This window comes from Pelodiscus sinensis, chromosome Z (genome assembly GCF_052426305.1).
Source record: "Pelodiscus sinensis isolate ZL-2025 chromosome Z, ASM5242630v1, whole genome shotgun sequence".
NCBI classification, from domain to species: Eukaryota; Metazoa; Chordata; order Testudines; family Trionychidae; genus Pelodiscus; species Pelodiscus sinensis.
The window spans coordinates 36007096-36027639 of record NC_143085.1 but is presented as its reverse complement, the minus strand read 5'-3'; the positions used below and the strand labels follow the sequence as shown (position 1 = coordinate 36027639).

Here is a 20544-nt window from a genome sequence, read left to right as displayed (position 1 = left end):
TCAGTCTTCACAGCTGAGGATGTTAGGGAGATTCCCAAACCTGACCCATCCTTTGTAGGTGACAAATCTGAGGACTTGTCACAGATTGAAGTGTCATTAGAGGAGGTTTTGGAATTAATTGATAAACGTAAGAGTAACAAGTCTTTTGGCATTCACCCAAGAGCTCTGAAAGAACTCAAATGTGAAATTGCAGAACTATTAACTATGGTTTGTAACCTATCCTTTAAATCAGCTTCTGTACCCAATGGCTGGAAGATAGCTAATGTAACGCCAATATTTAAAAAGGGCTCTAGAGGTGATCCTGGCAATTACAGACTGGTAAGTCTAATGTCAGTACCAAGCAAATTATTTGAAACAACAGAAAAGAATAAAATTGTCAGACACATAAAAGAACATAATGTGTTGGGCAAAAGTCAACATGGGTTCTGTAAAGAGAAATCATGTCTTACTAATCTATTAGAACAAAAAATAGGACTGTGTAGTGTAGTAAATTGAGGGTCAGTAACATGGAGTCAGCAGGCCTAAATAGAGGCTTGTAACATGAAAACAGCAACAGGCCTGCAATCTAGTGAGCAAGACTTTGGTTCAGTAACAGGAGCCAAGAAAGAGGCCCTATTGATAATTGTGTGATTGTGTAAGTTAGGTCGAGCATGGAAGGACACAGGGAGGTACTGGGTACAGACTGTGAGCCAAAGGGGAGTAATGGAACATCTTAATAAGAAATGTCTTGGTACAAAAACTCCCTAAAAACTAATGCACGTACCGACCTAGGTTCAGGACTGGGTCGAAATTGACAGCATGAAGGATAGTAAGTAAGCCCCCCTTCCGTAAGGTGAGAGGTGGTAACTCGGCAACAGAGGGTGGTAACCTGGTACGTAAAGAAATGATGTAAGTTGTTTGTACCTGTCTATAAAAGGACACTGCAGAGGGTGCTCTCCGGCTGACCTTGGGGTGGGGCGCACTAGGCGCCTGAACGGCAGGTGTCATTGCCTAAACTTACAGAGTGCACAGTAGCTTAACTCTGACTAACTGCTGTTAATATCTGTTATATGGCAATAGGCCTGCCCGGTGTTGGTACCTTATCAACGCGGGCCATAGTGCCCAGTGGTGTAACATTGTACTGATCTCTGTTACCAATTGGTAGAGCTTCGCATTTGACAATAAACCTGCTCGACTGATTTCAAACCTTGCCTGCATCTGTTGTTTCCGGGGCAAGGAGGAGGGGAAAGGGGGGGAGGTAAATATCTGTGAGCTAATGATATTAGAGGTGATAATTAGGGAAGCTATCTTTGTAATGGGTAAGATAATTAGCGTCCTTATTCAAATTTGAGTGTAAAGTGTCGAATTTAGGCATGAATGACAGTTCAGAGGATTCACTTTGAAGTGAAGTCTTAAAAGGACTTTGAAGCAGGATGCAGGTAATCAAGTCATTCAGACAGTGTCCTTTCTGGTTGAAATGGCAAGAAACTGTTTTTTCTTTGTGATCCTGTCTAATATCTGTTTTGTGGGCATTTGTGGGCATTGATCCTTTGGCGAAGTATCTGAGACATTTGTCCAATGTACAATGCCCACAAAACAGATCCTCCTCCATCCCCCTTCTGTTCTGAAATTTGATTTGTCCTTTTCATATGTGTTCATTTTTTTTAATTGTATCCTTTGGTATGTATGGTTGTGACAATTTTCTTCCACTATTTGATCTGAGGAAGTGGGTCTGGCCCACAAAAGCTCATCACCTATTAAACCATCTTGTTAGTCTTTAAAGTGCTACACAGTCCTGTTTTTTATTTCAGCTGCACCGGACTAACATTTCTACCACTAATCTATTAGAGTTCTTTGAAAGGGTCAACAAACATGTGGACAAGGGGGATCCAGTAGACAGAGTGTACTTAGATTTCCAGAAAACCTTTGATAAGGTCCCTCACCAAAGGCTCTTACATAAATTAAGTTGTCATAGGATAAGAGGGAAAATCCTTTCATGGACTGAGAACTGGTTAAAAGACAGGAAACAAAGGGTAGGAATAAATGGTAAATTTTCAGAATGGAGAGGGGTAACTAGAGGTGTTCCCCAAGGGACAGTCCTAGAACCCATCCTATTCAACTTATTCATAAGTGATATGGAGAAAGGGGTAAACAGTGAAGTGGCAAAGTTTGCAGATGACACTAAATTGCTCAAGGTAGTTAAGACCAAAGCAGAGTGTGACGAACTTCAAAAAGATCTCATCAAATTAAATGTCTGTGCAGCAAAATGGCAAATGAAATTTAATGTGGATAAATGTAAAGTAATACACATTGGAAAAAATATCCGCAACTATACATATAATATGATGGGGGATAACTTAGTTACAGCTAATCAGGAAAGAGATCTTAGAGTCATCGTGGATAGTTCTCTGAAGATGTCCATGCAGTGTGCAACGGCAGTCAAAAAAGCAAACAGGATGTTACGAATCATTAAAAAAGAGATAGAGAATAAGATGGAGAATATATTATTGCCCTTATATAAATCCATGGTATGCCCACATCCTGAATACTATGTACAGATGTGGTCTCCTCATCTCAAAAAAGATATAGTGGCATTAGAAAAGAAGGGCAACTAAAATGATTAGGGGTTTGGAACGGGTCCCATATGAGGAGAGATTAAAGAGGCTGGGACTTTTCAGCTTGGAAAAGAGCAGACTAAGGGGGAATACGATAGAGGTCATGAGTGGTATGAGTGGTGTGAAGAAAGTGAATAAGGAAAAGTTATTTACTTGTTCCCATAATATAAAAACTAGGGGCCACCAAATGAAACTAATGGGTAGCAGGTTTAAAACAAATAAAAGGAAGTTCTTCTTCACACAGTGCATAGTTAATCTGTGGAACTCCTTGCCCGAGGAGGTTGTGAAGGCTAGGACTATAACAGGATTTAAAATAAACTAGATACATTCATGGAGATTAAGTCCATAATGGCTATTAGCCAGGATGGGTAAGGAATGGTGTCCCGAGCCTCTGTTTGTCAGAGGGTGGAGATGGATGGCAGGAGAAAGATTGCTTGATCATTACCTATTCGAGTCACTCCCTCTGGGATACCTGGCATTGGCCACTGTTGGTAGACAGGATACTGTGCAGGAGGGACCTTTGGTCTGACCCGGTATGGCCATTCTTATGTTCTTACACAGCACATGAGTCTCACTAGGGCAATGCTGTAAGCATCTCCTTTTTCCTCAGGAATAACTTGTTAAACATGGTTGAGGAGCACAGTGTATCTAAGAACAGAAGGCACTGGATTAGGGGGTGCGCATAGAAGCCCTTTGCTCTTTATGTTTTCCATACCCTGAGCTGCTCTGGTAACCCATCCACAGTGTACATGGGAGCAACTTTGGAGATTACTTTAGCTTACACCACTTTGCTCACCGCTATCAAAGGGCTACCCTGAGGCAAAGCTTCCTGTTCCTAGCAGCACTGTGCTGCCCCTAAACTTCACAATTCTTCTAGGACATTCTCTTCCTGTTTGGGATTTAAAGCCATTAAACTGAAACAGAGAAGACCAAGTTAGCTTGTGACTCACATGATGCACAATAGATTTTTGCAAACCAAAGTCAGGTGTAAAGTTAGGTTTTATACAAATTCAGCTTGAACATTTGAAAGGGTGTGCAAAGTAAAACACAACCAAGAAAAAGTATAAGCACAACCTCAGAAGAGTGGGTCTCAATCAGGAATTAAACATGCAAAGCCCAGTTCAACTAGCGAAGAGTGAAGTAAGGTAATGGTTTAAAGCTAAAACGCACTTTCCCCTTTAAGAGCGGGAAAGGTTTGTATAGAAGATACAAAAACTTTTTTATTAAGAGTGACGCAAATTATCACCACAAGTCTAGGAAACCTCATTTCTTCATTACATCTACATGGGTAGAATATTTTTAACTCTCAGGCTTCACAGTACTACACATTTCTATTAAAAGATAAACAGCAAAAATGTCCACCATTCCCCCTCTTCACATACCTCCCTCTAGCTCTACTGCACAATGTAAGGTTTAAAAATCATGAACAAAATATACAGGAAGCTTTATCTTCTATGTAAATTCAGGATATGAAAAATCAACTCTTCTATTTATCTGCTGAGTCCTGGTTCAAGCATCAGCATTTCCCCTGAAATCAATGATGAACAGAGCCCTGCATGGATATAGAATTTGTATCTCTATCAGGATCCATATCAGCAAATATGAGCTATGGATATCTGCATCCACATCCATGGATACCTGGGGATATAAAGCTGATGTCTGCAAATTTGTAGGGCTCTAATGATGGAATCACCCAACAGCAGAGCAGCGAGGGCAGCAAAGTGCATGGGACGTCATCAAGGCTTTTCCTGCTCTCTACCTGAGATTTCAACATTCCTGCAGATGGAAAACTCCCCAGCGTTCAAATGCTTCACAATTCAGTGCCTACAAATGAGCCTCCTTTTGTACCACTGGTTAAACGCAGCCACAATCTGGTCTTCAAAATAAATCTTCAAATGGTCTTGCTTTTGAATTTGAAAGGAAGGTGCTGTTGTTGTTGGAAACTGACTTCACAGAGAAAGTGGATATAAAATACTTAATTAAAGCTTAACTTACAGAAGAGATTTAGATGTTGGTCTATGATTTTGTCAGCCCATCAGCCTGTCTCAACCATAAAAGTACCCAGTCCTAGCAAGCATAAAATATTTATATTGCGCATATACCAAATGCAAAACATTCTCTGAACACAAGTGATGTGAGAACTGTAGTGAGACTCAGCATTAAAGCTGTCATTTCTACACTGTGCTAAGCCTTTATGATATTTCAGAAAAACAGCAATATTTTAACACAAATAAATGAGTGAAAAGCTTACAATTTTCACTCCTTGGGGCCATGTTTTTAAATGGTATTAAAAGTGAAAAGTTGATAATTCACCCTTTTTGCACCCTCATTATAACCATGCTATGGTACTTAAATTCAAGGTAAGCCAAAGTGGGTAAAAGAGTATAAAACCACTTCTCTGACCAGATGAGAGTGCTTGAAAGCATCAATTAATAGACATAACTGCATTTATTACTATAGCATGATTGGTAATTAGAGGCCCATTCTAAACTACCATCATCTTATTCTGCTAAATGTTTATTTAGATATCATTAATAGGAATGGATAAATACCAGAATTTATAATCAAAGGTGGCAAGTATAACAGCTACAAGACTAGTGCCTTTTGTTAGATTATTTGAATCGTCTTGTTAAATGGTCACTAACTCAAAAACTGCATTTTTGTTAAAGCCAAGTGCAAGATCCAGTGAAAGCTTTGTTATCTGGCACTCTGTTAACCAGAAAACTTTGTTAACTTGCTTTGTCCCCAGCCACAATACTGACACATCTTCAGGCGTATAGGCCTGGCTTGGTTTACCACGACTGGCTTAACAATTTTGTGTTTAAGAAGTACTAATCTTTAACTCAAAATAGAAATGTGAGACCAACTGCCTCACACTACAAAACTACCAATATTAAAAACTTGAGTTTTACTAATATTGTCCATTGGTTTTTCCTAGGTTGAGGGGACCCTCAGATAACCGGAATTTTTAGATAACCAGAACGCCCTAATCCCCAAGTGTTCCAGATAACACATATTTTACTGTAATATGTCTGGAAACATAGAATGTCAAGTACAGGCAGTCCCCGGGTTACATACAAGATAGGGACTGTAGGTTTGTTCTTAAGTTGAATTTGTATGTAAGTCGGAACTGGTACATATTGTAGGGGAAACTCTAGCCAAACATTTCTCCAGAGCTCAGTTTTATTCTCCCACACATTACTTCCCTCAATCCTTTATTCTCAAGCTGAGGTGTCTGCTGAGAAAAGCCGCTTTGCATCTCCCTGGTCTGCTGCGGGGGGGCGCTAGCTTCGCGTCTCCTTGGTCTGCCGGGGGGAAGCAGCTAGTGCGGGGTTGCCTCACCCCGTTTGTAAGTAGAGATCCGATGTAAGTCGGATCCATGTAACCCGGGGACTGCCTGTATATCTAAAGGATGACACAACTTTGGAAAGCAGTGACTCAGAGAAGGACTTGGGTCATCATAGATAATTGCCATAGAACAGCGCAATGCTATAGCAAAGGGTTAAGGTGACTCCTGGGTGTATAAAAAGAACAGTCCTCAAGGGGAGAGGCTATTCTTGATTAAGTCCTAAGTGGAGTGCAGGATCTGATTCAAGAGGTAAATATAACTGGACCGCTTGGAAATAGTGACCATAATGTAATAAAATTTAACATCTCTGTGGTGGGAAAAACACCTCAGCAGCCCAACACTGTAGCATTTAATTTCAGAAAGGGGAACTACATAAAAATGAGGAGGTTAGTTAAACAGAAATTTGGGCAACAAAATGGCAAATGAAATTTAATGTTGATAAAAGTAAAGTAATAAACATTGGAAAAAAATAATCCCAATCTACAAACAATAGAGTGGGGACTAATTCAGCTACAATTAGTCAACTACATTCATTGTTCCTAGATATATGTGTTTCCATTTAGCCATATTATTGTTGGTGGATTGGGCACAAGCAAACTAGTGACCCAGTTTGCTCTGAATCAGTGACCTGTCCTCCTCAGTATTTATCAATTCCCCAGTTTGTTTGCCATCTCCGCAGGTGGGAAGGAATTTTCCTGCTGGTCAAACTGGAGGTTTTGTACATTTCTCTGCAGCAAGAGCACGTAACTTGGAATATCTGGACATCGCTCATTAATCAACTCTCTGCTATTCCAGGGGCCATGGACATTGGTGGCACCTTGGTCATTCCTATTCTCTTCACGTGGCATATAACTGTTTGGTTTCCTGAGGACTTAAATGCTTGGATGCAACTGGGCTCAGTATAGGAATACCTGGGCAAAGTTTAAAGACATCAGACAGGAGATCAGACTATCTGATTGAATGGATCCCCTTCTGGCCTTAAACACTATGAAATCTATGGATATATTGCAAGGTATATGACACATCCATAAAACCAGTAGCTGAAGTTTGAGCACCACACAGCAAGGCCATCACTCATCTAATCTGCAACACTGAAATCTGCTTGTGGTCTGAAAAGCAAGTACAGGCAGTCCCCGGATTACGTACAAGATAGGGACTGTAGATTTGTTCTTAAGTTGAATTTGTCTATAAGTCGGAACTGGTACATATTGTAGGGGAAAAATATCCAAACATTTCTCCAGAGCTCAGTTTTGTTCTCCCACACCTCACTTCCCTCAGTCCTTTATTCTCAAGCTGAGGTGTCTGCTGAGAAAAGCCGCTCCGCGTCTCCCTGGTCTGCTGGGGGGAAGCAGCTAGTGCGGGGTTACCTCACCCCATTTGTAAGTAGGGATCCGATGTAAGTCAGATCCATGTAACCCGGGGACTGCCTGTACATAAAACAGCACTATCTTGCTCAAAAGACCTGCTTGCTACATGAATTAAATCTTAACTGACTGATCTACTTAAAGGCCATATTTTTACTGCTTTTTCCTTCTGTAGTGACCAAAAAGTGTAAACTAGATTCAGTTGTGGTTTATACATGAACAGAATTGTAGTTGCACGAGCGTTACTGTTCATTAGTTAGCTAACTGGTGATCATGCATGAACCAGAAGGAACACAAGTTGAATTTCTGAGTCCAGCTGCAGCTTGCTGGGATAATTTTTTAAAAAGAGGTTTTCCCACTTATAAACCAAGCACACTGGATAGCTATGTCATTCAGACAGAAACATGGAACATTTGAATGCTATTTTTACAGTAACTGTTCGCACCATTTTAAGGAAAATAATAAATGAATTTCTCACATCATCTCAGACCATGTCTGCACTGGAGCTACAAGGTGCAATTTCCAGCTTAAACTATATACCCCCATGCTAACTGAATCGCTTCTAAAAGCAGAAGCCTATCCGCAGTGGAATGAGCAGCAGGATGGATCAGTCACCAAGAACGATCCCATGTGAAACGACAGGTAGACACGCCAATGGCAAGTCTCTCTCCTGTGGGTATACTTTTATTTTTATTGCACCAGCTCAGTCACAGCTAGTGCAGGTTTGGCTCCTTGCAACATATCCTCAAACAGCCACAGCATTGTAAGCTAGAGAAAACATATCAAAAGGAAAATGCTACATGGAATAGCCAACCAAACCACTGGAGACAACACAATCAGCCTTCTGCAGACCTACCTGTCCCCACTGTGGCGCTGCTCACTCCAGGTACCATATTGACTGTCAGCCTCTTGCACAAGTGTGTCTGTGTCCTTGGCCTCTGGGGGTTGTCTGGCAAAGCACTGCCTCAGTTGATCCTGCATCATAATATAGTAGAAGTTTAATGTTATTCCTGTACCAATTTAGTTAAACAGTTTGCAGAGTTAATTTATGCCAGTAGCTTTCTCCTCCCCTTTGCTGCCTCTAGCACAGGCAGTGGGGGCCAGGGGTAGGAGCAGGAGCCAGTGCTGGGGGTCACCGGCTTAAAAGCTGGTTCCCCCCAGCACTGTCTCTATGCGGGGGCGAGGTGAGTTAGAGGTACAGCAGGGGACTGAATACAAAAAAGGTCTTCCCCCGCATCTCCATTACATCTTCTTTTGAAATGCAGTAAGATCCACCTGGCTCTTACTACATTTAAAAGGCAGAGCCACAGCAGGGTTAGCTCCTGGGGCCAGGAGCTCTGTGATTCTGCAGTTTCACCCTTTATTGACTAATTGAGCAGTTAATGAAAATTCTATTGACTACATGATTAGCTGATTAAAAGGAATTTAACATACTTATTTCAAATCTGTAAGTCTGAAGCTGAATGAGACTAAATTTATGCACAGAAATAGTTTAACTAGTAAAATGCTTTAAATCTATAAATACACAGAGGCTAGTAAGATTTTTATGAAAGAGAGATTTTATTTTCATGGGTAAATCATTGGGCCTGAAGCAGGAAATGATTATTTTGTTTGATTAACTCACAGATATATGGCTACAAGTTAATGCCTCTTCTATTTAATGTTAGCAAGTAATTTTGGAGGGCATCCTGTAAACATGTAGAAATCTGCTGAGGGAATAAATATAAATTTTGCACTCTGTCCTCACTTGTAGCTTCCTCTACTGGGACACTTTAGCAGTATGGAAGTATTATGGAAGCGCCACAAAATAAACTTCTCTTTCCTGACAAAGCTCATTCCTTCCTTACTTTTGTTTATAATGCCACAGAATCATGCAATGGAACTCCATTTGATCCACCTCCTTGTTTGTGCAGTAGCATCATGATTAGGTCAGTAGGAATGAACATAGCTTAGAAACTGATGTTTGTTAATTACAAAGCCAACAGAGGAAGCCAAAAGCTTGCTGTGTAGGTCCCCACAAGATCCTATTGTTTCTATAGAGTACTTTTTTTTGCAAAATATTCTGAATCCATAGCCTTTTCTCCATATGATTACAACTATTTTAATAGCTTATATTTGGCATCTAATTTACTTGTCAGTGTTCCTTTTAAACACTGGATTGCTATTTTATGAGCTCTTAACTTTTTCATTATAAATCCACAAAAACGTTCAACTCTAATTATCCTCTGAGGGACAAAAAAAATGAACAGTACATAATATCACACAGCAGTGAATTTTCTTCAGCCTTTATACTCTCATTCCATATGTCATTAAAAACAAACTGTTGTTTGCTTTTGAAGTGTCATTTGTAACTGTGTGAAACAAAGCAATACAGTGTGATGTGAAATGACATTTCCAACTAATCCTCAATAAGTCATCTCAACCCCTTTTTCTCCTTTTCATTTCTTTACCAACTCACTATGTCAGAAGTCATTACACACAGACATTTTACATCTTCATTGTGACATGTCTAATCTCCAAGTGCACTAAAAGAGAATGTCACAGGTGGTTACTTTTCAATTAGAAGTCATGGAAGTAGTAAGGATAAGGTTTCTGAGTCATATTTGTCATGTATTGTTCCTACAATATTTGATCACAGAAATTAGAAATAAGACATTCAGAGGCAGGCACATATTTTCCTCCCTCTGTCAGTGCAGAAAGTGTCCTAAAACACAGGTGAGCTTTCTCTTGTAAAAGTGAGAGAGGGGAGGGAGCAGGTGCCTTAGCAGGAAAGTGATATAAATGCTCCTTAGGGTAAGAAATTATTCAGCCAGAGGCATAGCAAGAGTGTTATGCACCTGGGCCGGGTAAAGGCAACATTTGCGTCCCTCCAATCATATGTTACTATGTATCTGTTATTTATTTCTAAGTCAGAAAAAAATAAGAACATAAATAAAAAAGAACAAATACTACTAATATTCACTGATACTGGGATCAGTTAGTAAATTGTAACTACATACAAATAAAAATTATAGTTTTTGTGGTTTACATTCTGTTAAATAATTTTTCTCTTTAATTTATTTGTATCCTGTTGTTATTAGGTTTATATCTTTCACATAAAAATATCAAATGCTTAAAAATATTAATTTCATCACTATTTTTCAATTAAGCATTTAAAACTGTTATAATAAACTAGTAACTCGTTGCTTCAATGAATAAAAGGTAAAAAGATTTTGAGCATATCAAATTTATTGTAAGCAATCTATAATGATTCCTAACTGCCTAGTTACTTATCTAGTTAACCTAGTTGTTTTTCATACTATCTCACAGCGATAAACTACATCATAGTTATGAAGGTAAGGGCTCATCTAGACTACACTAAAGTGTCGAAAGGGGATATGCAAATTCCACGTATACCTCATTTTTTGAGGAAAAGCAGCTTTTCAAAAAGGGGCGGTTGCTGAAAAAAATGCGTCTTGACTACTTTCACTTTTGAAAGCTCTGCTTTCGAAGTGAGATCGGAAGATGATAAAGGAGAGAGGTCTCTAAGCTGCTCTTCCAAATTTCACACAAGACATTCAACTGAAGCTATAGATGCTAAGATTCAAGGCCAGCCTTGCCTTTGGCAGACTGCATCGCCACGTGTTCACAATCACAACATCTGAACACATATAAGACTTAGTTGAGAAAACCATGTTAATCCCAAGTCTCTGATAATACTGGAAGATGTGGGTGACCTATAGAAAACATCAGCATCTTCTGTGGAAAATCCGCAACAAAACGCAGGGGGAAATAGATCGTCTCAGTAATGTCAACTCCTTTAGAACTGAGGCCCTGATTATCCAGCACCAGCTGAGGTAGAACGGGCACTGTGTGCACATGTCTGATATATTTTAACCAAAACTGCTGCTTTCCCAACTTGCCAAAGGAGAGAGGAAACAGGGAGGCCAAAAGGAATGGTTTAGAGCAGTGTTTCTTAACCCTTTTTATGAAGTACCCCTTTTAAAAAAAATTATAAGCACCCCCAAAACCCCACCCCCTCTGCTCTAACCCAATGCCCCACCCCTCCCGCAGAGCCAAGCACCTCCAGTGCCCCTCTGCTCTAACCCAATGCACCTACCCGTTCCCCAGAGCCAGGCACCCCCTCCGAAGGTACGGGTTATAGTAAGATGAGGGCATAAGATATAAAGACGGGCCTGGTCTAAGGCCTGAGACCTAGCTAACATGGCTAAAGGAAAGTTAAAATAAGCAGGAAACAACCTTGTTTGTTTAACTAGGCATAAAACAAGCTGAGGCAGCATAACCCCAGGTGGAAAGCAGTAATTGGGGTCTTATTGTGAGTTATAGGTACATAACTCACTGAAAGGGACCTCAAAGTCTGCATCTCAGTTCAGGAAAAGGGTCTAAGATAACAACTTGATGAATGTTCACTTCCCATGGATACTAACTTTGGTTCAGGAAAAGGTTGATGTTGATACAACCGCGCGTGCCGGTGCCGACCCTGACCACCGCCCCCAGATGTGCAGCGCGTGCCCTGGCCCTGGCCCCCGCACATGCCCTTGCCGGCCCTGGCACCGGCCTTGGCCCCGCCCCCGGGGGCGCCGCGCGTGCCCTTGCTGGCCCTGGCGCTGTCCTTGGCCCTGCCCCTGGGGGCGCTGCGCTGGCCCTGGCCCTGGCCCCAGCCCCAGCCCCTGCCCGGGATCGCAGCACATGCCGGTGCTGACCCTGGGTGTGCGGCGCATGCTTGGCCCCACCCCCAGTCACGTGGCCTGTGAGCGGCCCCGCCCCCATACACGCAGCGTATGAGCGGCCCCGCCCCCAAGCGCCCGGCAGTCCCAAAACGTTGGGGACCACTGGTCTAATCAGATCACAAGGCACAAGGTGATTGATGGTAGCCTGGCAACATCAGAGGGTGGCAACCTCACATGTCAGCAGTGATGTGTTTGTACCTGCACATAAGGTGGTGTCTTGGGGGATAGTCTTTGAATGGTCTAGGGGGACAATGGAAGTGTTCCATTGTTTTGAGCTGTTTCATTGTTACGGGATACAAATGCATAGTGATTCAGTAGAGTCTATTGACAAATATTAATGTACTTTGCTTAACAATAAACCTAGGCTGGCGTCTTCGATTCTTATCTGATTTGTGGTCTTTGGGGGCTCTCTTGGAGTCTGCTGTGAAGACTAAGTGCACTAGTCTACGCAGCACACATCACTGAGCACACACGCAAGCAGCCTTCTGGTTATCATCATTGATGGAGTCAGAGATATGTGAGGACATCACGACAGTAAATCCTGGCCCCTGCTAACTAACAGCATTGCTGAACAGCTGCTTGAATAATTACACGGGTAACCCTACCTTTGAAGTGGCTGCTCCTGGTGCCTGGCTCTGCCTCGGAGGCTTGATTGCACAGGGAGCATGTGACCCACCAGCGCTGGGCTCACTGCGATGCATGGAGCTGTGCACTCAGCTCCCACCCCACCTTAGCGTGGCACCCAAGGGCAACTGTCCCCTCTGCCTTCTTCCTTGCTACGCCTCTGTATTTATCAGTATCCTACCAAGTCAGTGAAAGTTGTCAGAGTGATAGCTCTGGGGGCCCAAGATCTGTGTAGACACAAAACTAAATGCAGCAACAGCAGGAACAGTTTCATGACATTGCCTCACTGAGATAACTCCAGTTTGATATGAAGGGCCACCCTAGGACCAGAAGGATAATTTAGACTCCATGACCACATAGCACTTTCTCTCTCTCAAAGGTCTGCCAAAGTTGTCAATCACCACCTAATGGGGGTTTAGGGTTGTAGCAGCAGTGTTGTGGACACTTACATGAGCTGGATTAGTACTACCTAACTCATTTTACACAGGCTAACCAAACAAGGCGGTTATAACCATCCGTTACCAAAAGTCTGTGTAGGATTTGAACTAGCAAGGAAAAGTGAAAGGCTCTCCCTGCCATTATCAATACCCAAACACAACTGCATTTTGTCTCTTGGACAGTTCGATGCTGAATGCAATCAGCAAGCATGTGCATTACTTTTTGAGAATGCTCAGCAAATACCAACATAAAAATAGCACAGTGCACTGCCAAAGGCAGGAATGATAGCTTTACAGGGCAAAACTTTTATGAAGATAAATGGCACACTGGTTCACTAATATATGAGTGGTAACGTAGTCCCAACAGAAAATTTTAAATTGTACCACGTATAAGTAATTGGATACAAGGAGAAAGAAGTTTTATAATTGCTTGCAGAACAGTGAAGAACAGAGTCACCATGAAGAGGAAAGCATCAGTGAATGTACGAGCCCAACTGTGAGCCTCTGGATCTCCCACATTAAAAAAAAATAGTGTTCATATGTCTCATGTTCACACTACAGGAATCACTACAGAACTAACCAATGAAAACTGTAAATATCAACACATCCCAAAAGGCACTTGTGTGTGAGTTGTGCACAGAAATTTGTTTGTGTCCTAGTATAGCAAAAGATTCTCATGGACATCCTTGGAAGCTGTGCTCTATAATGAATGCAATCTAAGAACTAGCAGGATAGACAGTTCTGACCATTACGAAGGTTGTTTGAAAATTCCCTTTTCCAGGCTGTTTTCAGTTGCATATAACTTTGCCAAACTTTAAACCATCTGCCTAAAGATTTTCATGCTGAGTGTCTGCCTCAGGAATGTTGTGAAAATAAATTCATCAGTATCTGTGAAGAAGAAGTTACTCACCCTGTGTAGTAACGATGGTTCTTCGAGATGTGTCCCCGTGGGTGCTCCACTCCAGGTGTCGGGTCCCGTCCCGGCGCCGCTGATCGGAAGTTTTTCATAGCCGTAGTTGGGCCGGACCGCGCATGCGCGAGCGGAGCGCGCGGCGTTCGCGCCTTTGCAACGGTCCGGCCCCCCCCCTTGTCAGTTCCTCTCACCGCTCGGTCCCTGAAAGACAAAGCAGAGAGACCCGGAGCGGGGAGGAGGGTGGGGCGTGGAGCACCCACGGGGACACATCTCGAAGAACCATCGTTACTACACAGGGTGAGTAACTTCTTCTTCTTCTTCGAGTGGTCCCCGTGGGTGCTCCACTCCAGGTGAGTACAAAGCAGTAACCCAGAACGCGCTCCGGGTCAATTATTTTCTACCGTGGACAGTACCGCAGAGGCTACTGCAGCGTCTGAAGCCCACCTCTTCGTTATGGCATAATGCCGTGCGAAAGTTATACTAGAAGCCCAAGTAGCCGCACGGCAAATATCCGCCAGGGGAACTCCCCTTGCAAATGCAGTGGAAGTCGCTACAGCTCTCGTGGAGTGAGCCCGAGGTAATGAAGGAAGAGGTTTGTTTCTAATTGAATGACATTCCATAATACAGAGTGTGATTAATTTTGCAATGCGTTGAGTGGAAAGCGCCTTGCCTTTCGATCTAGGTGCCAAAGATACCAACAACCTGTCGGTTCGTCTCCACTGGCGCGTTCTGTCTATGTAGAACGACAGTGCACGTCGGACGTCAAGTGTGTGGAACAGAGCGTCTCTACTGGAGGAATGAGGTTTGGGATAAAAGGTCGGAAGAACGATAGGTTCATTGATATGGAAAGAAGAACAAACTTTGGGGATAAAGTCCGGATGTAATCGGAGCGTTACTGTGTCCTTGGAAAAAACAGTGAAGGGGGGGCTTGCCATCAGCGCCCCCAATTCCCCTACCCGTCTCGCCGATGTAATTGCAAGCAGGAAGATTGTTTTCATCGTTAAAATATGTAGCGAAACCGATGCCAAGGGTTCGAAAGGTGGGTGCATAATGGTATCCAGCACTAAATCGAGATTCCAGGAAGGAGAGGGCGCGCTTCGTGGCGGATATAAGTTTTGAAGTCCCTTCAAGAACCTTTTTGTAATTGCGTGAGAGAAGAGCGCAGAACCCCCTACTGGTTGATGAAAAGCACTGATGGCTGCCAAGTGCACTCTTAAAGACGAAAGCGTAAGACCTGACTCTCGTAAATCAAGGATGTAGTCCAAAACGTTCTGTAGAGGAGACGATAGGGGGTGTATATTGTTCTGAATGCACCAGTCAGAAAATCTCCGCCACTTTGCCAAGTAGGTATTCCGTGTAGACTGTTTTCTACTATGAAGAAGTACTGTCTTGACCTCTTCGGAGCATAGATTTTCATCTCCTTTCAACCAGTAAGAAGCCACGCCGTCAGATGCAGGGACTGCAGCCTGGGGTGTAACAGTGTCCCCCCTTCCTGAGTGAGGAGATCCTGATGGAGAGGGAGAAGGTAAGGTGGTTGAATTGACATCCTGTGTAAGAATGGAAACCAGGCTTGTCTGGGCCATGCTGGAGCTAGGAAAATGACCGTTGCTGCCTCTAACCTGATTTTCTCTAGTGTTCTGGAGATAAGCGGCGTGGGAGGAAACGCATACAGAAGTGCTTTCTTCCACCTGATCAGAAACGCATCGCCGAGAGAGCTCTTGCCGAGCCCCGCTCTCGAGCAATATAGGTGACATTTCTTGTTGTCGTATGTTGCAAATAGGTCTACCAGTGGAGTACCCCATCTCTGGAATATGGCAGATAGAATGTCTGTCCTTACTTCCCACTCGTGATCCGTGGGAAACTGTCTGCTGAGGGAGTCTGCAATTACATTGGCGGTGCCAGGTAAGTACGATGCTGTTATGCTTACGTTGTTCTGTATGCACCAATTCCAGCACCGCACTGCTTCGGCGCATAGGGAACGTGATCGTGCTCCCCCTTGTCTGTTGACATAATACATCGCCGCTACGTTGTCTGTCAGTATCCTTACTGTAAGCCCTCTGATCTGGGGAAGAAAGTGTTTGCATGCGTAGAAGATTGCTCGAAGTTCCAACAGATTTATATGCAGACGCCTCTCGTTGAGCGACCATTTGCCCTGTATTCGCTCGTTGTCCATATGGGCTCCCCAGCCTATGAGCGAGGCATCCGATGTTATCTGCACTGTTGGTTGCTGTCGATGGAATGGAACTCCCGTGAGAAGGTTTCTCGCTTCTGTCCACCACTGCAGCGATCTCTGAACATGTGGAGGTAACCACACTAGCTTCTGAATGTCGTGCCTCACGGGGACGTAAACCGTGGATAGCCAATGCTGAAGGCTCCTCAAGTGGAGGCGTGCATGAGGAACTACTGCTGTGGCCGCTGCCATGTGCCCGAGGAGACGAAGGCAATTGTGTACCGATATGGTCATGTTGCCAGTGAGTATAGTGACAAGATCCTTGATTGCCTGAAATCTTTCTTGCGGTAAGTAAGCTCTTGCCATGCGTGAGTCTAGGTTTATCCCTATAAACCTTATAAACTGAGTTGGAATAAGTGTCGATTTCTGCTTGTTGAGAAGGAGGCCGAGTGATTCGAAAGTTTGTTCGACCATCGCCACCATTTGTGACGCTTCTCGCTGCGTGGCACCTTTTATTAAACAGTCGTCCAGGTACGGATATATTATCACCTGTAACCGACGCAGATAAGCTGCTACGACGGCCAGGGTCTTTGAAAACGCTCTGGGTGCTGACGCCAGCCCGAACGGTAGAACGCGATATTGAAAGTGATCGTGGCCTATCATGAATCGTAGAAAACGTCTGTGCGCAGGATGTATTGTGATGTGAAAATACGCATCTTGTAAATCGAGGGCAGCGAACCAATCGTTTAAATCGAGGGACGGTATTATGGAATTCAGGGTCACCATTTTGAAACGCTGTCTGCGAAGATAACGATTCAAACCTCTTAAATCGAGAATGGGCCTCCAACCCCCCGTTTTCTTTTCCGTTAGAAAGTATCTGGAATAAAACCCTCTTCCCTTGAACTGATCGGGGACCCTCTCTATTGCTCCGATATCCAGGAGACGATGAACTTCCTGTTGCAAGAGATTTTCTTGAGATGGGTCCCTGAACAGGTACGGGGAGGGTGGGGTGGTGGGGGGGATGGAGGTGAAAGGAATGGTGAAGCCGTTGTTTATGACTTCCAGTACCCATTTGTCCGTTGTTATCTCGACCCATTGGTGGTAGTAAGGTCGTAAGCGGTGGTGGAACATGGGTTTGTCCAGGTTGATTGGTAGTGTGCGCTTGCCCTCGACCAGGGAGTCAAACTTGCTGCTTTGAGGCAGCCGTGCCTGTCACTCTAGGTGGTGGTGGACGCCTCCGCTGGGGGCGCTGTCTCGATCGCGCTTGGTCGAAGGGGCGATTCTGCTGTCTCCTCGACTGATAGTCATACCGTCTCTGGTATGGGAAATAACGCCGGCGACGGAATGGTGGTGCGTACATGCCGAGCGTGCGAAGCGTTGTTCTTGAGTCCTTCCCAGTATGAAGGATCTCATCTGTTTTCTCCGCAAACAATTTTATCTTATCGAACGGGAGGTCTTCTACCTTGGAGTGCAGCTCCTTAGGTACCGCGGCCGTGGCGAGCCAAGAAGATCGCCTCATTGATACCGCTGTTGCTACTCCCCGAGCCGCTGTATCAGCTATATCCATAGCTATCTGAAGATTGGCCTTTGAACACGCATAGCCCTCCTTGAGAATAGACCGTAGTAGCTCCCTGTCTGTCTCTGATGATCTCTGAGACAGCTCAGTAAGCTTTGTTATACTATCAAAGCTATGATTGGCTAGGAGAGCTGTGTAATTCGCTATGCGAAGGAGCAACGTGGCTGATGTGTAAACCTTACGGCCAAAGGCATCCAGTTTCTTCGCCTCCTTATCAATGCCCGCATTTTTCAGCTGCGGGTTCTTAGCCCTTTGGAGAGCTGCGTCGACCACCAGCGAGTTTGGTTGCGGGTGAGTGAAAAGAAATTCTGAATCTTTAGACGCTATAAAATATCGTTTTTCTGCCGGTTTTGACGTTGGTAGAGTCGAAGCCGGGGTACGCCAGATTTCCGCAGCTGATTGGAGGATAGCCTCGTCCATAGGCAAGGCGACCTTTGATTGTTGTTTAGGGTTTAGGTTCCTCCAGAGCTTGAATTGTTTCGTTGGAGTGTCCAATATCTGAACCTCCTGAGATTGGGCCACTCTCCTAAACAGATCTTGAAAGTCCTTTGTGTCGTCTGGGGGAGATGGGTCCCCCTCAAACAGTGCGTCGTCAGGGTAGGATGACGACATATCTTTTTGTGACATATTGTGCAGCTGATCGTCCACATCCGATATCTGCCCTTCCTCAGGCTCAGATAGCTGGACTGAAGGTGAGTGGGTGTGCTGTCGAGATGACGCCCCCTTCCAGTCCTTAATTGGTGATAATTGTCGCGATTCATGAGGGGTATGACAACAACAATGGCCAGGACGATAGTGATGCCTTTCATATTCGGATGCTTGATGGCCCCTATGATCAGGATGATCAGGCGAAGACCTTCGGGAGGAGTATCTACTGGCATACCTCCTATGATAGGATCTTGGGGGGGAATAACTTGGTGAACGAGATCTATATGATGATTCCCTATAATAACGATGACATCGCCCGTGACGATCAGAATAACGAGACCTTGATCTGCATCGCGGGGACCTTGTTTGGTGATGAGAAGATGTGCGATGAGTAATGCTTGGTGAATGAGAGGGAGAGATTGAAGGCTCGAGTGAGGGTGAAATTGAATGCCTCGTGACAGATTTCTTAGCAGCCTTAGTGGGGACTGCAGAGACAGAAGGAGTCTCTCCCCCTTGCACTGATAAAGAAGAATGGGCAGGGGGAGGACTAAGCAGGACTGCTTCGTCCTGCTGTGTTACTGCCCTAGCCGGCACCCCAGGCAGCTGTTCTTGCGGTGCCGTTGCAGCTGCAAGCTGATCGGCCGGTGCCGAGTCGGCACGGAGGGGGGCGCTCTGTTTATTATGCTCACTGAGCTCCGCGGTGCCGTGTGGCAGGGTTGCATCCGGTGCCGGACCCGGTGCCGGCTTACCCTGACTCAGTGCCGGCATTTGCGGTGCCGTTCTGACTCGCGGCTGGGCAGACTGCCGCGGCTCCAGCCCTTGGAGCGGTGCCGAGCGCTGCGTGTCAGTTGCGCTCTCAGCGGGACGTATAGCCGGTGCCGATGACGTGCGGCTTGATGTTGCCGCCTGCGGCTTATTTGATCTCTCCGGCTGTCTCGCGGCCCCGGAGGCTCCCTGTTTATGTCCCTGAGACACACGGGACAATGAGGGGGGCGGGAGGGAACGGGCAGGGGAAGCCCTTTTCTTTTGCGTTCCCGTTGCCGGTGGAGACTTCGCTCTGTTACCGTGCCCTCCGGGCGCTCCTGATAGATGTTGCTGAGAAGGCTGTAGCGCTTTATCACAGAGGAGGAGCTTTAAGCGCATATCTCTTTCTCTCCGCGCTCTGGGAGTCAGCTTTGCGCAATGAGCGCATTTTTGCGGGACATGCGACTCTCCCAGGCATCTGACACAGGCTTCATGCCCGTCGGAGGCAGGCATAGCCTCCTTGCAGTGTATGCACCGCTTAAAACCTGGTGAGCCAGGCATAATCTCCCTCTCTCGTCCTCTTCTTGTTTTGTTTGTTGTTTTTTTTTTTTTTTAAATTAACTACTATTCTTTATCTTCGTCTGTTTTCTTTTTCTTGTCTTTCTCTTTTTTTTTTTTTTTTTTTTTTTTTTTTAAGACGGTCCTGTGAGGAGAGAAACGGCGTTCCGCCAGCGACCACGGGCGGCTGAGAGGAACTGACAAGGGGGGGGGCCGGACCGTTGCAAAGGCGCGAACGCCGCGCGCTCCGCTCGCGCATGCGCGGTCCGGCCCAACTACGGCTATGAAAAACTTCCGATCAGCGGCGCCGGGACGGGACCCGACACCTGGAGTGGAGCACCCACGGGGACCACTCGAAGAAGAAGTATTCATATACAGTACTCTGTTGCTGAGCCCCGCAGTAAAATAGAAGAGGAAATTAACAATTCTGTGTCCCAAGCACGGTCTGGATAGCACTCATAACTAAAGCCTAGGGTCACACACTGGATAAATCAAAATCTTGACTAGTTGCTCATTAAGTGAGCACCACCCATCCAATGCATTGAATAAAGAAGGAAAAATAGGACATGATTATGTAATTAAAGACTGTATCATAAGGCAGAAGGCATACACTAAAGAGAGCTGAATTGCCTGGGCAACCTTAACTCTGGCATTGCCTAACTTCTAAGAGCTTGATTTTGCAACATTGACAGAGTATTTTAACAGGCTGTTCTTGTATTAATAATAATAATAAAATCTTATAAATGCTCTTCATTCATAGTTTTCAATGTGATTTATTAAAAAAGTATAATTAGCCCCATTTTTGAATGGGGGAAAACTATGGTACCAGAAAATGAA

At 44.5% G+C, this 20544-nt stretch overlaps 1 protein-coding gene across 3 annotated transcripts in view; it reads right to left on the bottom strand.

Annotated features, from left to right (window-relative positions):
- KIAA1671 (KIAA1671 ortholog) overlaps window positions 1–20544 on the bottom strand; it is a 191553-nt gene that overhangs the window by 21543 nt on the left and 149466 nt on the right. For all 3 annotated transcript variants that reach the window (XM_075898867.2, XM_075898866.2, XM_075898868.2), the window contains one exon: window positions 8164–8282. In XM_075898867.2, the coding sequence (XP_075754982.2) occupies window positions 8164–8282 (119 nt within the window). The remainder of the gene's footprint in view (window positions 1–8163; window positions 8283–20544) is intronic.